The sequence below is a fragment of the Furipterus horrens genome, unplaced genomic scaffold (assembly GCF_987537825.1).
Source record: "Furipterus horrens unplaced genomic scaffold, mFurHor1.1.pri manual_scaffold_15, whole genome shotgun sequence".
Lineage (NCBI taxonomy): Eukaryota > Metazoa > Chordata > Mammalia > Chiroptera > Furipteridae > Furipterus > Furipterus horrens.
In genome coordinates, this window is record NW_028327185.1 from 8,097,374 (window position 1) to 8,116,247 (window position 18,874).

The window sequence follows — 18,874 nt, forward strand, 5'->3', positions numbered from 1 at the left end:
AAGTGCTGCTCTCCTTTGCCGCTGCCTGCCTTTCATTGAGACCAGCCTCGTCCCTCCTACATCCCAGCGGGAGCCTCCGAGCTGATGCCGTGCTTGCGGCTTGAACCCTCCTGTCCACTCTCCCCACACTCTGTCCAGGGAGACTTTTCAAAGTCACACTCTCGCAAGACATTCCTGACGTGATTGAAAGAAACCTTCGTGATTTGGTCCCTGTTCACTGGGGTAGAGCTGTCATTAGTGGCTGGATGTTCTGGTTGGCCAAGCATAATATAGAATTTATTTCCTAGCAAATAATGAAAGACCGGTGGATGAATGTGGGTCACGAAGAAGAAGAACTGAAACCCTATGCTGAGCCTGAGCCAGACTTCAATGACACAAAAAGAATAGGTAAGTATTTAAATATTGTGAGAGGTGCTGTCTCTAGGCTGTAAGAAAGGGTTCTTTCGTGGTTAAGAATTAAAATGGGAAGTAATTGTTCTTTGACAAATACTTGCATTATCATCTTTTCTTTCCCCAAATATGCACTAAACATTGCAAATTTCGAGTTCCTTATTCTCATGCATATTATAATCTAATTCAGTTGTTGACAACAGTGATATAAAAATCAAAATGATGTCGATAAACCTCATTCTTTCCTTAGAGCAATTTCTAACAGGAAGAATGACTGATTTAAGTACGAGTGCACTGATCAGGCTGATAAATATCAGCAAAACATAGGGTGTGTTTCAACTAGAAATGTGGAGGCCCTGAGTTAATAGGGCCTCTTCCTTTCTGTTTTCCGAATCTCAGCAGGATCCTGCCTCCCAAGCCCAGCTCTATTCTGCTTCCAAACTGTTCTCTTCATTTCTTGCTCCCTTCCCACAGCCATTAGAGACAAAAAACTGAGTCATCTCACCTGTGCTCCTACCTGGCTTAGAGCGAGGGCAGGGGGGTGTTCTAGGCTGTGAGGAATCTATCCATAGAGCAGCTGTGGAATTCAAACCTTGCAAAGAGGAGTCAACCTGCCCTCAGATCAGAAAGCAGAGTGTTAAAGAGATGAGAGAAACCACTCCATGAGTGTCTGAGGGTGTGTTGGGGGGGGGGGGCGCGAGGGCGGAGAAGAGATTTTGTGTGTGTCACACACAGATAGACAGATATGGAGTCTCTGGGTGGACACAGGAATTCAGCTCAGGAATGTGCTGGGCAGTGAGAAGGGTACCGGGCCCCATCACGTACAACCCATGCTATAGATCATTTCTGCCTGGAAAATTGGGACCAGACAGTTTCTGAATGTACAGCATCTTAATAATCCAGAAATTTTTATAATTGATATTACACTTTAAAATTTCAGAACTTAGTTTTCATATTTAATGTTGGCAAACTTGGCTGATTTGTGTTCATTTGTTTACTAAAATAAACCCATTTTCAGAAATTTTGCGTTTTCTTTTTTTTTTATTTTATTTCTAGATGTCATGGTGACCATGGGCTTTGCACGAGATGAGATAAATGACGCCTTAATAAATCAGAAATATGATGAAGTTATGGCGACTTATATTCTTCTAGGTAGAAAACCACCTGAAGTAAGTTTCTCACTTTTTAATTGAACATAAATTATTTCTTGAGCTAGTGACGGCTAAGTATGAGATACAATGTGAGCAGATATATCCTGTGTGGTATCAGAAGTAACATACAGCCCCTAACATTGTTATGTATTAGAATTCAAAATTCAAGATGCTAAGTTATACACTGACTTCATTTCTGGGTACCAAGAGGTTCTCTTATGAAAAAGCAGGCCTGGTGCCTTGGCTCAAAGAGGCACCATTCACAAGCTAGCCTTTGAGGGTGGCACCCCTAGACTTGTGCACCCAATGGCAACAGCCCTGCCCAAGGCAACATGGTTGTTCTGGGTGTGCAGAAAAGGCAGTGACCTGAAACCAGAGGCAGTGACAGCGTTTAAAACAAAGTGTATGTCTTAAATGATTGGCATAGGTGGGGACCCAGGAAAAGGCTGGTGATATTTACCTTATAGCGTGTTAAGTGGCTTTGGTGCATTCCGGTGGGAATTCTCGAGGCCAGCACAGATCTATCATGAGATAAATTTAGGAAATAACTGTTTGCAAATGGCGACTGAACCAAATAAGCAAACGATCCTCTGGGACCACAGATGCAACAGTTTCAATCTAGAGTCAAGGACAGAGCCCAGAGCATTGATGGGTTGTTGGAAATCTGACATCTGTCAGAGGCATTTTATAGGATCGGCTGAAATTATTAATAATTAGATGGTAACTATTAATGAAGCAGTGCATTCAGCTGACATACCGAACCTACTCGATGTCAGAAACTAACTCTCCTCAGTACCGTGAATGGCAAGGCGAGGAAGTGTCTGCTCTCGGGAGCCCGCAGGCCCGCAGGCACGGGAGCAGCCGGCAACGTGTGATTAGCGGAAGGAGCTGGGGGCTCCGGGAGCTGGGGGGGGGGGGGGCGCATCTGCAACGGGCCACGCCGTATGAGAATTCACAGTACTCAGGTCCCAGCTGGAAATGAGGGCTAAAAGACCTGCAGATTTCTAGCACAAGTGCCTGGTTTCTATGTGCATTTGGCAAGACGGGAAAGGAGTAGATTTCAGGGGGAAGGCGAGAAGTTGGTTGAATTGGAGGTTCCTGTTAGGCGGAGCTGTCTGGTAGACATTTGGGCATGGAGACCTGGGTCCAGTGGGAGGGATTGGAATGACATGCGCAGATCTGGGAGTCATCCTCAGTAATGTGCCGGGCACTGTCCTAAGGACTTCACAAGTATTGATTCATCTAACGCTCTCAAGAGCCTTTCCAGGTCGGCACTCATATTGTAGCGGAGGAGAGGAGTCTTGCTTTACAGGTGGGGTCAGAGGAAGGAAGGAGAGGGAATTTTCAGAAATGGGAAATGCTGCAGACGGTTATTTGTGAAGTCTCTGAACTGTTTCTACTTGGATTTTAGGGTTGACTCATGAGATCTTTAACTTTCCTATTAACTTAAATATAAAGGAAGTACTGATCTGACAAGTGTGTAATCCAGCCCATGTGTGAATTAAAACGAAGTTTGAACTATATCGAATACAAACTACCGAGGCTCCTGTAAGTCATCAGAGCCTGACCTTTGGAGCCAAGTTCACTGGTTTTGAATCCCCACCCAGCCAGCTACTAACTATGCCATTCGGGCAATTTACTTCATTTCTCTGGGCCTCAGTTTCCTGTCCATAAAATGAGGATAATAATACTACCTACTACCTTGTAGGGTTTTGAGAGTTAAGTGAGTTAATACTTATGATGTCCTTAGAACATCTCCCGTGTGCTATTACCTATTATAATTTTCATCATCATGCTATTTGTCATTAGCATATTTACATATGAATTTAGGTTACCCTTTGGGATGCCAGTGATTCAGTAAAAAGTTGGCTGGCAACAAACATCTTTTACGTTACAGGGAGAGGGATAGCGTGTTAATCTCCAGTGTGCCTTGCTTAGTTCTCACTAGATGCAATGTCTTGATCAGAGCTGATAAACCACATTTGGTTCTGTAAATGTGGTAGAGAAGACAAAACACAACAAAAAAATATGTGCAAACTTTAGATTTTATCTTTACCTTGAATCCAGAGATGTCCCTTGGCTCTCTTAACCTCCACTTCCCATCCATAAAGTGCAGATTAATAAATCGTCGGTTTTTGGGTAATGATTAAACAAAGTAACCTATATAAAGAACTTAGCACCGTATATAATAGCCATTCAATAACTGGTAGCAGTTATTTGGTGTTTTGACTAAGGATCCAGAGCCATTTAGACAAGATAACAGAGGATCCCACGTGCTCCTGGGAACTGTGACATCCATCCCCTTCCCTTCCCGTTTGCCAACTTCCAGCTCTAGATCCAGAGTGATTTTTTTTAAGTTCCAGTGACTCCTTGTATGGCTGGGAACAGATTAGAAAATGAAGAGAGCATGTCGTTTTCATAAACATTGCTGTGTTTTGAAACCCTGGTGGTCTTTCTTCTTCTTCTAGTTTGAAGGCGGTGAGTCATTGTCCAGTGGAAACTTGAGTCAGAGGTCCCGGCCCAGTAGTGACTTAAACAACAGCTCTCTGCAGTCCCCTGCTCACCTGAAGGTCCAGAGGAGCATCTCCGCCAACCAGAAGCAGCGGCGTTTTAGTGATCATGGTGGGGGATGAGTCACATAAGTGAACAACACCCAGACTGATTCCGCCCAAACTCATATTTTTTAAGCGTTCTACATCCATGCCTTCGTGTGCCTGTGTCATTCCCAGTCACCGCAGATGCTATTATTGGGTGACAAATAGAATCCCTTCTGCAGGGACTGACCTCATTTTTGTAATTAGACACCTTCAGCTTCCTTCAGTGTAAAATATGCAAATAAAGGCACTTTTAATACAGAGTCCTTGTGCGTGAAAAGAAACTATGTCAGCTGTTGTGTAGCTAACTCGGCTTTTTTATTCTTTTCACTGTAGCCGGTCCATCCATTCCCTCTGCCATATCTTACATGAAGAGGACTCAGGCCAACAGCGTGGAGAGTGACCAGAAGGAGGAGTGGGACAGGGATGTGGTCGTGCGTAAGCTCGGCAGCACAACGGTCGGCTCCAAGAGCGAGGTGACCGCCAGCCCCCTCGCAGGGCCAGAGAGAAAGAAGTCTTCAACTGCTCCCAGCGTGAGTGCCCGGGCTGCCTGGCCGGCTGCCGTCCGTGGCGGCTAGCTGTCGTCGGAATTATTTGTCTAAAGGCCTTTTGTTTTAATTTTTTTTTAATCTTTTTAAAAAAAGCATTTCAAAATTTTTAAGTGGATCATGCATTTAAAGAACATGCCAAAAGGCTCAACCTTCTCCTACTTGCAATTTAAGAACAAAAAAGTAAAAGATGAATTCTTTCAATTGCACTGAACCTCACCACAGAATGGCACCTGCAATTTCCCTCTGTGATACTTCCTGACTATTGGTGCATTTAATTTTATGTTTACACATCAGGTGTTCCGTGAAGGCAGACTCTGTTCATTATTACTTTATAAATGGGGCTCACGTTATTCACTGAAAACAGCAAACTCAAGAAATTATGTAATGGGAGTTAGAAGGGAGGTTGTGACGTTCTGTAAGGCAACAGGAAAGAATAAAGATAGAAAATATAAAAGAGCACTAAGATATATATACATACACATACACACACATACATATATATACATATATGTTATGTCTATTACCTTTCTAGACCTTATGATTAAACACAGTTTAAGCTAATGAGTATTTTTAAAGAATCCTGAAAGCCGGCTTAGGGGAAAAGTAGGGAAATTTGGTCTGTAAGCGTAAGGGCTAAGCAGAAGAGTGTTCGTCCCTTTCAGAAACCATTCCTAAGCCAGCGAGTGCTTGTCCCGCGTCCTGGGCGTGGCAGGGGTGTCCTGCACGCTCAGGAGGGTCGGACCCACAGTAAGGAGACTCTGTCCCTTTTTCCCTAGTCTTTCTTTTTTCTCCGAGCTCTCGGACTCAGCCAGCCTCCCGGCTCAAAGCCTGCAATGAGGGTGTATTCTCAGAGTGGGACTGGTGGCCTCTCCCTCGGTGGCCTTGTGCCTTTGACCACGTGCTGTATTCTCCTCGGCATTACCCCGGGCTGGCCCACCATCTTCCCCGCTGCGGGCTTCCAGTTTCTGCTAATATTTCCGTGGGCTCGACCCTTGCTCCTAGTCCCATAAAGCTGCCTGTACCACTCGCCTGCCCTGTCCTGTCCTGTCCTGTCCCCACCCCTGGCTTATAGAGAAGAGAATAAGGCCCCTGCTTCTGGGCTGCTTCCAAACTGCTGCTGGCTGCTGCCGGAGGACAGTGAACTGCAGCGATGATGACCTTATGTGCTCTCCCTTTTACTCCTACAACCTACTGGAGGGAGGGAGAGAGAGAGAGGGAGAGGGAGAGAGAGGAGAGCGGGATGACACAGGACTCGTTCAGACATGGTTCTCGTCAATTAAAACCAACCATGCGTTTTTATCAGAGTCATTTGCAGCTTCAGTTATTTCTTTGACTTTCCACAACGGCAGTTAGGATTTTTAAATGCTCTTTTTTTCCCTCTTAAAGAACGTCTATGCTGGAGGCAGCATGGCCAGGAGGAATACGTACGTCTGCGAGAGGACCATGGAGCGATACACGCCCCTGCAGAATGGGAAAGACAGCAGGTAACGCCACAGTGCCAGGTCACGCGACTGTGCGACTGTCCTGCATCGGCGCCTCGCCCGCAGCCCCGTGCTGATGGGTCAAGAGGAAAGGGAGTACAAAGCAGGAAGACTGCAGGCAGCCGTTCTCACTGGGGGGCCTTCCATTCTGGGCTGGGGGGGTCGGGGGGGATATTTAGGGAGAACAGGAGGTAAATCTCTTAACCTGAGAATTTCTGTATAACATCTTTTCTAAAGTTACGTACTGCTTGCCTGGAACAAAGCAGATCATAATCTAATCTTCATCATTCGGGTCTTATTCTCTGTGTATCCCCTCTGCTCCCTTCTTCCTCTGAAGAAATGTGGCCATCTCCATGGATCGTTGAGAACAGTACAATTCTCCAAGGGTTTTATTTCAATTAATGATAAGCCATGTTATTTTCATTTTAAAATTTAGCTTCTTTTCATCATGAGTTATAACGCAGGACTGTTCATCAGCGTAGCACAAAAGGGCAGAGAGCTTATTCTAATAAAATTCTGTGCTTCGCTTCCTTACAAGTCATTTCAGTAGACTGGACAAACCATTCTTACATTTGTTTCCTCTCAGGTCATAGATGCGTAAAGTAAATGTCTGTTAATTGTAAGGCATGGGAAGGTATTTTCCTTGGACACAAGATCCTTGAGACTAGAAAAACAGTTGGGGATTGGTTTCTGACTTACTATGTTTCCTGTACTAAGTGCTAATCTGGAGTTCCTTTATAATCTACAGAAGTTAGACCTATTGATTCACGACAGGAGCTAAAGGTGTTTTACTGATGCTCCCAGCAGTAGTATGTGTGCTCCAATTATGAATGACACACCAGACTGTGGTTTTTTTGGAAAGTGAAAGGTGTCCCCAGTCACAGTCATCTTATCCATCCATAAACATCATTTCCTACTGCCGCAGAGGCACGTGCAGAGAGAGGGGCAGGGCGGGCAGACCCTTCCCATGGAAGGTGGCGGCAAATCACCCTGCGCCTCTCTCCCCAGAAGAGTGACTTGTCCGCTACCGACAATGCACAGATGTTCATTTCTCTTAAGTGCTTTGGTTATGAAAGGTGTCATCCATTTACTTTGAAGTGTCTAGTTCTGAAGTTTTAGTGAACTGTAGTTTCCTTCTTCTCTCCGTTTCTGCTCCACGCCGAAAGCCTCTCGGAGATGTCGGCCAGCAGCATCTCCTCCGCGGGCCCCGCTGTGGCGTCCGGCATGCCCTCCGCACGACCTCGCCACCAGAAGTCCATGTCCGCTTCTGGCCACCCCATCAAAGTCACACTGCCAACCATTCAAGACGGCTCTGAAGCTTACCGACCCGGGTAATGTGCTGGCTGCATTTTTTTTTCTTTTTTTTTGGTTTGTTAGAGTTTTTAAAAACATGGCAGCACATGAGAAGCCATGGTAGACACCGTGACAGTAACAGCGTTGTGACAAGATGCAGGTGTGACAAGATGCAAAACGCAGGAATGTGACAGAAACTTACCACATCCCCTGCTCTTCAAGAATATTGCTTATCATGAGGTCCTTTCCTAGAGGCATTTTCTTGAATGATTTTATTTTAAATCCATTCTTAAAAGTAAAGCATTGCTACCTAATTGATCATTTAGGTAAATTGAGTGTTTTATGATTTAGAAACAAATCCTGAGATGTGGGGGTGGAGACCTCTGGGCGGTGGTCCTGGCTCCTGCCTGTTCCTCCTTCTTCACAAAACTGGCCTTTTAGTTTCCCTGTTGAGGAAGCCAGTGCTCTCAAAGAGCCCTTCCGGGTAGAAAAGTGTGAGACTATCTTTTTTAGTATTTGCCTGCATTAGGATTTTTTCAGGTGGGGGAACGTCTTTGACAGTCAGGTTTGTTAATCCTCCTGGTGGTGTCATGGAGCTATGACCGAGGCCTAAATTGTAAGTAGGAAATGATTATAGTCACATGCTTTTTCATAAACAATAAAATTCATATTCCACGTTGCTAGTGCATTAGATTAAGATAAGAGTAAAAAAAAGAAAGAAAAAAAGAAAAAGCGTATGCAAGCACCCCTGTTTCGGCATTTCTGATACTAAAGAGTGTGTTTATCTTTGTATACCTGTGTCGGTAGTATCTTAATCTTTAGTGGCTAAATGGTAACATTTCAGATGGAAATGTTATCCTTCCGCATATGATAACACATTAGTAAGTCTGGTTAACCCTGCACCACTGTCTTATAGGAACACACAGAAGGGGTCAAATAAAAGTAGCCGTAGCTGAGCACACAGCACAATCAGTATACAGCTGGTGCATTATAGAACTGTACACTTGCGACATGTATAATGTCATTAACTAATATCACTCCAATAAATTTAATTAAAAGAAAAAAGATAGTAATAAAAATGCTTACTGCCCTAAAAATAAATAAATAAGTGGCCATAGCAAATTTTGTCTAGTTTCGGAGTCGGTCACTATTCTGAACAGTGTGTGGTCACCTGTCCCACAGGATCACCCAGAGAGTGCCTGCCGCTTCCCCGTCTGCCCACAGTATTAGTGCCGCCACCCCAGACCGAAACCGGTTCCCCCGCGGGAGCTCGAGCCGAAGCACCTTCCACGGGGAGCAGCTCCGGGAGCGGCGCAGCGCCGTGTACACCGGGCCGCCCGCCTCGCCGTCCCACGAGCCGGGGGCCTTTGCCCACGCCCGGCGGGGCACATCCACCGGGATCATAAGCAAGCTCACCTCCCGGTTCGTCCGCAGGTCAGTACCGCCGCGTGTCCCTGCGGCCTTGGGGGCGTATAAAGGAAGGGTACATGTGTTTGGTTATTTCACCTTTATAGCGCTTTTCCAAAACGGTGTCATGACATTTTATTAGAACTGCTGTTTTACAGCTGTTGGAAGAAAACAATCAGTTCTTTTCCCTCTAGAGAAAGAAGGAGAATGGACAGAATGAGAATTTAAGATTTTTCTAGAGTGGGAAGAGCAAAACTTGACAGCAAAAACGTGCTTTAACAAAAAGGCTATCCCCTACTTAGAAGCCTTGATTTAGAAAAAGGAATTAAGTAGTTTACATTTATCCTTGACATATTTCTTATCTCCGGAATAGTTTAAGATTTCTCACTAGTAACAGTTGCCCTTTTTTTCTCCCATGTAGAAAGTCAGTATACGACAGCCACATAGATTACTTATAAAATTTAACATCATAAACTCTTAACCTCAGAACACAGTCAACACGAAATGCATAGCAAGTTTCTGCTCTACTAAAACAGTAAGATTGTACTTTTTTCCAAAAAACAAGCCTAGACGTGCAGTACACATTGATTTCACAGTGCAGGGTGATGTCAGCGTGACCCGTTACGAGTTCCTACTCAGAGCCTTCCGAAGCCCCGTGTGTCCCCAGCACGGTGCCCATGCCCCGCAGAACGATTCACAGACGAGTGCGGCAGCGCCTGTGCCCTGCGGGTGTGCACAAGCCCAGAGGAAAGGCCTGCACACAACGAGCCACGACTTAAAGCAGAGTATGCCCGACGTGGCCGTGCGGGCCCCGTGCTGCGGTGCCCCGACACCATGTCTGCCTAGGGAGGAGGTTAAGGCTCCAGGCCGTAGAGGAAGAAACTATGGGTGTGAAATTATCACCCTTGCTCTCGAAAATATTAACTTCCTCCTCGGTGTCGTCAGCGTTCCTGGGATTTCAGAGAACGGGCATACAAAGAGAGGAGGCAGCTCTAGTCTGTTGGCTGTCTGTGGAGCTTTATGGACTTAGTTTATAGGTCAGTTTGCCCAGGATCCCACAGCTGAATTTAAATGTTTAAACATTAAAATGCAACATCAATTTGTAATGAGACCAGTCGATGGTTTTGTGCCATTTGGGCAGTTACCATGCGGCATGACACCTTGGTAGAGAAAGACCTAGAAGCTCACCGACAGTCAGTATGACAGGCAGGCGTGCATGCTGACATCTGCGGGGTACTGGTGAGGTTACCCGTACTTTCTGCTGTGGGAGGTTGGCGGACTATTTAAGGACATTTTAAAAGCCAGTACTTCCTCATGGTTAAGCTGGGATTAATTGTGAAATGAAGGTAAAATAGATTTTGAGTTTAATGCTTGATTGCTAATAGTACATGGAGCATTATGCAAAATATTTCTCTTTACTTTGCAATAGAAATGTGGATTCTCGAGAACACGCAGTAAGGAGCAGTGGACAAGAAGTCAAGGCAATGTCAGAGCACCAAAGTCTGCTGGGAGGTTGGGATCAAGGATTGCCATATAGTCGCTTCACAGATAGGTGATGACCTACTGCGTGCTGACGCGGCCCCTCCCTTCCTGTGAGCAGCTTGCTGTCTTACAAGGTTCCACACAGTGGAAACATGTGTCTCACTTGGCTTCTGGTTTTCCTCCTGCCTCTCAAAGGAGCTGTCCCTTCCCAGGCTCCTTCGCGGGTGGTTGTTAGGTCCCCTTGCCTCTCCTCTTGACCTCTAATATCAGCACTGTCTTTGGACACATGGTCTTACTCACTCTCTTGGTGACCCCATGCACTGAATTCCATCTTCCATGAACAGCTCCCAAGTGTATGTCTTCAGCCCAGATCTCTTCTCTGAACTACAGACCCACATACTTTGTTGGCTACTTAGCCTCTCCACTTGGGTCTATAATAGAGTCTCAAACAGAGCTTGTCCAAAAATTCACCTGCCTCTCCTCTTCCCCAAGCCTGTCCCTCCTCCTTGGCCCACATTGGAGGTAATGGCAATTCCATCCTTCCAGTTGCTCAGACCATGACCTTCACTTGTCCTTGACTCCTTTTCTCAAAGACACACCAACTCCATTAGCAGATTGTGTTGGCTCTCCCTTCACAGTATTTCCAGAATTTTAATCTTTGGCCTCCTAATAGGTCTGCCAGCTCCAGCCCTCATCCTCCTGCTCTGTTCCCAACAATGTAAGCCCTCGATTGAAATCCCTCAGCTTGCTTTCATGTCACTCAGAATTCAGCTCAAAGCCTTGACAGTGGCCTCCGAGGCCCTACCGATTCCAGCTGCCCTCTTCTGCGCTGACCTCTCGCCGGCTCCCACTCTTCGCTCGCTGACCCCACACCTGTCATCAGGACACCTGACTGTCCTCCAGCACACCTGTTCCTTCTACCTGCAGCCCTCTTCCCCCAACACTGGTAGGGCAGGCTGCTTCTGCACCCCCTTCCGGTCCTTGCTGAAATGCCACTTCCCCAGTGAGGCCTTCCCCACCCTCCCTGTTCAAAATCGCAGCCTTTTCCTCCCAACGCTGCTGCTGTCCCCTGCTTTATCCCTCTCTGTAGCACTAACGCTCCCTGAAGTGACAGATGCACTTCATTTATCTGTTCATTATCTGCCGCTCCCGGCCAGAAGGGGAGCGCCATGGAACAGGGCCCGGTTTGTTTTCTCTGCTTTATGCCGAATCTTCTGCTGAATGTTGAGTGCCTACCGCGACACCAAATACGGCATTCAATAAACGTTATCGAATGAATGGTTGAAGAGTATGGAAGGCAATTTAAAAAGCCAGTGAAAAAATGAGGTTATAATAAATTCTGGTAACGGCTTAAAGGAAGCAGGTTCTGAACCAGAGAATGAGGTTGAGGGAATAAAGATAGATCAGAGCCCCCTCTGATGGGAGCCAGCATGAAAGTTTCCATAGTTCCCCAATGCTCTTCAATTTTGAACACTGTCACTTAGTAGAAATTGTGGGGGGCAAGCAGGAGGAGAAGCGGGGGAGGAGGTTTTTGCGATCCTTTGTCAGCAATTTGGTAGGGTTTTTCAGTGTCTTGATTTTTGACACATTTCAATCAATTCTGCATTTGGTTAAAGAAGAGAAAAAAATATCAGTTATCCTCCAAGGTCACGTGTCACCAGCTTTGGCTTTGCGGATGTGTTTGTGTTCCCTGCAGTCTGTAAGGTCTGCCCTTAAGTCGTATTTTGTAGCTTGTTATTGGGCTACATAATCTACCGCCACGATTTAATGCAGGAAGACAAGCAAAGCATTGCTTTCCGCCCCAAGAATGAACCTGCTGCGTCCTGTAGCAAGTGGGAGGCAGAACCCAGTTGTTCTTTCTGCATTCACAGCATATCGAACTTCAGGGGTGGGCTTGGAGGCTGGGAGATTAGAAACTAGAGGATTTCTCAAGTTCAAGATATAGCCCAGCCTTAGTATTAAAGACTCTCAACTCATCTCCCAGGTGATCTGTTCTTCCCATTTGTCTCTTCTTCTTAAGTCTGTCATGGGCTCCAGCCCTGTTTTTCTCTCTGTTCCTTCTGCCTTTTCCCACTTCACTGTGCCTAAGGCCTGAAGAAGGGGAAGCCACATGCTGACCCCCTTGTGTGACCAGAACAGGGTGTACTCAGAGGCAGGGCTGACTCGGAGGGCAACTTGGGAGCCGAGACACCTCACAGACTTTGGGACCAGCTAAGTGGACGTACCACTAAATGGTTAAAAAGATGAAGAAGTAGGGTTTTTATTAGGGGAAAAAATTAAAGGAATTTGGGTTGCTAAGCTTTAAGGAGGAAGGGATAAAGAATACTTGAGGATTCTTCATTCATGTACTTGGAAACTATTCTCACAAAGAGGAAGCCAGGCAGTAGTTCTTCTTGGCCAGTAAGAAGACTATTCACTAAAATGACCACATGAGAGAGTTGTTTTCTGGTCTTAGGGAAATGTCTTACCCTACAATCATCTATCAAGGGAGGATGTAGATGCATTATTTCAAAAATTCGTTAAATAGCCTTTAGGCCCATTTGCTTTGGGTAGGTCTATGTAACTACTCTGTAGGCTGGAGATTACCTCAAACCTGCCCACTTTGTCAACCATAGCTCACGCTTCTATAGGGAATAACCTGATTCATGATTGGATCCTAGGTGGCTATGTATACGAGCCTTGGCTTGTTTAGACATTAATGTTGAAGATCCTGCAGCATTGCATTCTGCTGTTAGGTCCTTCCCCGCTCTCTGCCTCCCACCGTGGCTGCCTCCAGCTGCCTCCCTGGCCTATGAAATCATTGCCAAGGAGCAGACATTCTTCCAGTCACTGCTCCTGGCCGCATCCAGGAAAAGCAGGACCACGGCATGGGAGTCGCTGTGACGGGGCAGTTGCTCCATCCATAGCCACAGCAGGGGAAGGCCCGCGGGAGTGGAATTGGTTTCTGCTCACAGTGATGTATCAGGCAAAATACAAAGAGGACAGAGAAACCCAGTCAGACAAGGGCCCCTCCCTTTTAAAGGAGTTGGGTCTTCCCAACACAAGTCAAGGGCGTGACTCTTGCCGGGTTTTCGGTCGGCCCTTCTGTAGATACCAGCACAACCACCTGCTACTGAACACGGACATTTCATGCTGTGCCCCTCACATCACGTCTTGTTTATGTCAGTGTGCTGTGATAAAAATAGACTGGTGTAGGTGGGATTGAATTTTTACTCTACTTCTCAATGAAAATGCCAGTTACTAAAACTAGAAATTTAAGAAACCATATTTGAATGTGAGAATATGTCTATTACCCTTTTTAATTCAGACAGGAACATGATTTTTATGCAGTGTGTTTGTCCAGAAAAGCCTGTAAGTAAAGACCCTGAGAAGCAAAAGACAGTCATAGCCTTTTAAATTTTGTTTATTTATTTACTTTCAAAAGATGTATTTTTAACCACCAGGTCGTTTTAGAGCTCGATGAACGGACGTGTTTTATAAATTTGGGGGGTGAGGAAAGTGGCACTGATTTTATTCCTATTACATCATTTTAGACACATGTTTCAGGTGTGGTTAAAACACTAATATTAACTTGCAGGTGCAAGGTGATCATTTTTCCCAGCTATTTATTAATATCTTGCTATCCCACCCCATCTCTTCCTATATTTAAACTGGTTTTTAACTTGATACTCCTATGACGATATTTAATTACCTTTGAATATGACAAAGTAGTTCAGCTTTTGGTAGACTTTGAAAATGTTAATTACATTCAACAAAAGGACAATTAGTAGAGTTTTCTGGTTTTATTTCACAGGTGGCTATCCAGGTAAGATCAATGTTTCTGTAAGATTGAGTTCATATTTGTAGACTCACCCGCTTGGATAGGTTGTTTGTCAGCTGTAATATTCTGTTATGTGCATGAATCATTGGCTTAGCTTCTGAAATAATTTAATTGCTTATTTAAAAACTGGTATTGATTTTTAGAAAAACTTATTATTTGTTGAGCTTTATTTCTAACTGCAAGGTTAATGTATATGTTTTCTAAATTGAGCGACTACTAGAATTCTGTTTTATAATATGAAGTTGAATCTTGCTGTTGATAATTATTAGTTTTAATTGTAGATTGAACTAAATTAAACCAAAAGATAAATTATAAAGTGAAAATTACGTCTGAGAATTGGAAGATCATGTAAAAAAATCCTAACCTGTCACCTAGCATCTCCTCGTGACAATACCCAGTAGACGCTCAATAAATGACAGTGAAGTGTGGTTATGTTAAAAAAAAAAACATGAGACGTAGTGTGAGCCTGACTAGTGACAGAAAACTGTCACGCTAGACGTTTGCTCAACAAGTTAATTTTAAGATCATTTTAGATGTAGGTTTTCTTGGTATATTTTTCACTCTTATCATTAAATCTCAACCTTCACTTTGTTTTGAGGGATCCAAGTGAAGGCGAAGCCAGTGGCAGAACAGACACCTCAAGGTGAGGAGCCACTACTGATACTTCGCTGCAGGGTCCCTATGTATGCAGACATGCTCTTGAAATACCAACAGCACTTAATAAACACGACTAGAGCTAATAACTAGCTAGTATGTGTATTTTACATTTTTATATCGGGATGGGTTTTCCTAATGTTGCCTAGCATTTAATGATGTGGAAGTTAATTAACTGTCAGTTTGTGCTTTCTAAACATTATTTTGAATTGTATGCTTAGTAGAGAAATAGCCTTTCTGTCCTATAATAGATGTATTGGCAAAAGAATGAATAGGTTAAAATGGACCGATCCTTTTCCCACTAAAATGATGTAACTAAAATTAGTCTTAAATGACCCCGAATACTGAGGTACCCACGTGCGAAGGAAGACTGGGTATTGGTAGTGTGTTTTAGGTGAGTATCCAGTGGCGGACCGCACTTAGAAATGCTTACCCCGCTGTATTTCTGATTTTTTGACATTGAATACTGGTTGTGTGTTTGATCTGGCAGTGGGTCTCGAACTTGAACACAGTCAGAACCTGATAAAACAGATGGCTGGTCCCCTCCATCAGGGTTTGTGATGGGCAGCCTGGGGGGTCTGGGACCGTGTTAATGACGTGCTACTGCTTGGGGAAATTTAAGAAACAGAGGCATTCTATTATTTTGAGTGGACAGATGCCCTGGCTTCCTTCAGGAATTATTTTGACCAGATGAACACAAGCCTTATTTTAATTTCTACTTTTTCACATCCTTTGAAATGTAAAACATCCTGAGCTTTGGGAGAACTTTATGAAGCGTTCCCATGTAGTTCTTTTTACAGACTGTGCTGTATTTGTGTTTAGTCATAATAGCTGAAATGCTTCTGTCTTGAGTTCGGTACCCAACGCACTCCAGGGAAGGAAGCCAAAGGCAAGCAGCAGAAATATTTTTAACTCATTTCTGCCTGTTAAGTAAACACGATGGACTTCAGTGGTCAGCCCCTCCCTCACTCATCCCTTTCTCGGTCTCGTCTCTTTTTCCTAAATTCCCTCGGTGACATTTAGTGGTGTGTACTGTCACAGGTGGCTGCTAAGGCTGCAGTTCATTTGCACACATCTTATCCTTTTAGTGTGACTACATGGCCCTTCTGTGCAGTCCTTGTTGGCCTTTTTTTTTTTTTTTGCTTTTGAACAAACTTCCTGAATCCCTCCTGTCCGGAAGGTACTCGTTCATCATTTAATCCCCACAACCACCAGGAGAAGAGTAGCCCGTTTTGCAGAAGCAGCAGTGAGGAGCACAAGAGGGACCACACCAGTTCTAACGAGGTCCTGTCACTGCAGAGAGACAGCGGAGGGCTCAGACCCCGGGGGCCCAGACTGTGGCGGCGGGCTGTGTTCTACCACTTAGACGTGACTGTGTCACTTGAGCAAAGCGGCTAGAACTCCTTGTGCCCCCAGTCCCTCGTTCTGACTGTCTCCCAGGGTTGTTGTCAAAGGTGAATGAGGAGGTAATACACGCTGGGCACTTGGAACAGTTCCCGGCACTGAGTCAGGGCTCAATAAATGTTAGATGCTGCGATTAGGATCAGCATTTCCAGGAGCTTTCTACGATTAATGCCCCCATTGGCGATGCCTCTGAGACACCTGTACAGAAACATCTTATATGTGCTTGTTGTCCTAGGTCACCGGCTTTCCTTGGTGGAATGCAAGGGAAATCAGACTTAGAATAGGACAACTGATGCCTGGTCTTTCTTTTCGTTCGTTAGCTGTGTGACTGTAAGAAAGTAATTTACGTTTCCTAGCCATCAGTTTGTTTTGAAAGTGAGTGTTGGATCAAGTGACCTTTTGGGTCCCTCTGGCCCTCTCCTGCTGACTGAGGGATAGTATTGTACCCCGGGGTCCTGATAAATGACTCCCGTTGGGTCTGCATACCCAAGGCCTGTGGCTCAGGGAGCCAGCAAGCAAAAAGGCAATGAGAGAGAAGACACTGGAATATGTACTGTCCATAGTTAGCTGATAGTCTTTGAAAGTTTCCTTTCTCTACTTCTTTCTTGCCTCATTGTTTTCGGGCTGGCATGGTTTGTAGGGCTTTGGGGGCTCAGATACCTAGGAATGAGGGGGGAAACCAATAAACATGTATCCATGTCAGTTCATTTATGAATGTATACCTGAATAGAAATTATAAGATAATATTGATATAAAATGTTTAAAATATATATATAGTAGATTATAAACTCCTTTCAAAGTACATCATTTCTTTCAATCCCATGTATGTGAGATGGGTCAACAAGTTAAAATTATAACATCTATAGTTGAATGATTGCTCATTAAATTTAATAACAGGGTCTTCTGAATCATATAATCTATTAATTTTACCTTTCTTTGATTATGTGAAATAGGTTCTCGGGTTCTGTGTTATTTACGGGAGACCGATAGGAAGGAAAAGGCAGCAAGGTTGATGCATTTAAGAAATATATGTTGATCCTCTGCTCTGGCGGAGGACACAGCCAGACAGACCCTGTGGCTACAAGGAACAGTGGGGAGGCCAGTCGTAGGCAGTGAGGGTCGGGTAGGAGTCGGGGTGCAGGCCACATGGAGCCTTGCAGGCCGTTTTAAGGATGTCTTCTGAAGGGCGTTGACGCCACGAGGGGACCCACGTCTGCACGCCTGTGTGTGGTGCAACCTGACGTCTTTGCCTCATTGCAATGCAGCTTTTTTCTTTTCAACATTACCAGGTATAACTAATCTCTGTGTAGCACTTAATGCTATCCTGTCCCCAGTCTTTCTGCTAGCCCAAAATAAAGATAGAAAAAGGAAATTTTTCTTTATATTTCAAAATTGTGTATTTACAAGCAGAATGCTAGTGGGCTTTTTTTTTTCTTTTTTTGTACAAATTTACAGAAAATGGAGAATCCACTTTTGCAAACTTAAACAGAAAAATATGGAAGGCCCTGAAGAAGTATTAAGTCCTTCTCTTATGGCTGCAAACTGGTTTCCCACAAGCAAATATATTTCGGAAAATAGACCATTTTAGAGGGGAGATTTCGTTAATGAAAGGCAGAACAGATGGCGTCCTGGGTCCGTTTTTGTAACAGCAGGACGACACAAGCCTCTGTGTCTGCCTGAAGGGAGTCTGCAAATCAGGCCGGCTTTTTGTTGTTGTTGTTCTAAGCGCTGAAGCGTGACCACGAGCGCTCAGGCGTGTCTCGGTCTCTTTGCTGAACGAGTTTCTGTTTGCGTTCTTCCCCTCTGCCCTGTTCCTCCAGAGGCGCAGCAGGGGAACCAAAGGAGAGGGACAAGGAGGAGGGCAAGGACCCCAAGCCGCGCTCCCTGCGCTTCACCTGGAGCATGAAGACCACCAGCTCCATGGACCCCAGTGACATGATGCGGGAGATCCAGAAGGTGCTGGACGCCAACAGCTGTGACTACGAGCAGAAAGAGAGGTTCCTGCTCTTCTGCGTCCACGGGGACGCCAGGCAGGACAGCCTCGTGCAGTGGGAGATGGAGGTCTGCAAACTGCCGCGGCTGTCCCTGAATGGGGTCCGCTTCAAGCGAATATCAGGAACGTCTATTGCCTTTAAGAACATTGCATCTAAAATAGCAAATGAGCTCAAACTGTAAAGAATCTCACATTTGCAGGATCAGGGAAGATACGTCCGTGTGAGGTACAGTTTTTGAATGTACTGGTAATGCCTAATATTATTGGCCTGTGAATCCCCCATGTAGAATTTGCCCTTAATGCAATAAGGTTATACATAGTTATGAAATGTAAAATTAAAGTCAATATGAACTATAATAAATATCTGTAGTTAAAAAAACAGTAGGCTCACATGTACAGGTAAGTATATTGTGTATTTCTGTTCATTTTCTGTTCATAGAGTTGTATAATAAAACAGATGATTGCTTAAAAACTTGTATAGTTGTCTAGATTTCTGCATAGAAATGTACGTTTGATGCTTTGAGTTCAAAATATTCTTCCCTGTTATTTCCATTCAGGTGGGTTTTTTAAATTCTTACCTCCATCATGCAATTTTGAAAATTGTGTCCAGAATTAAAAGTGTACAGAAATAGTCTTTACTATTGTGGCATGGAC

The 18,874-nt window shown here is 44.6% G+C and overlaps 1 protein-coding gene across 5 annotated transcripts in view; it reads left to right on the top strand.

Moving 5' to 3' along the window:
• Positions 1-18,671, top strand: part of MARK1 (microtubule affinity regulating kinase 1) — a 68,620-nt gene extending 49,949 nt beyond the window's left edge. For 2 of the 5 annotated variants that reach the window (XM_090263500.1, XM_090263505.1), the window contains 10 exons: positions 288-387; positions 1,447-1,559; positions 4,010-4,163; positions 4,472-4,668; positions 6,073-6,170; positions 7,334-7,498; positions 8,643-8,894; positions 10,297-10,419; positions 14,768-14,812; positions 18,048-18,671. In XM_090263500.1, the coding sequence (XP_090119626.1) occupies positions 288-387; positions 1,447-1,559; positions 4,010-4,163; positions 4,472-4,668; positions 6,073-6,170; positions 7,334-7,498; positions 8,643-8,894; positions 10,297-10,419; positions 14,768-14,812; positions 18,048-18,402 (1,602 nt within the window). In that variant the 3' untranslated portion in view covers positions 18,403-18,671. Of the gene's footprint in view, positions 1-287; positions 388-1,446; positions 1,560-4,009; positions 4,164-4,471; positions 4,669-6,072; positions 6,171-7,333; positions 7,499-8,642; positions 8,895-10,296; positions 10,420-11,022; positions 11,239-14,767; positions 14,813-18,047 lie in introns of those variants that run through there. The other 3 variants (XM_090263504.1, XM_090263501.1, XM_090263503.1) reach the window with 3 other exon arrangements.
• Positions 18,672-18,874: the final 203 nt, after the last annotated feature.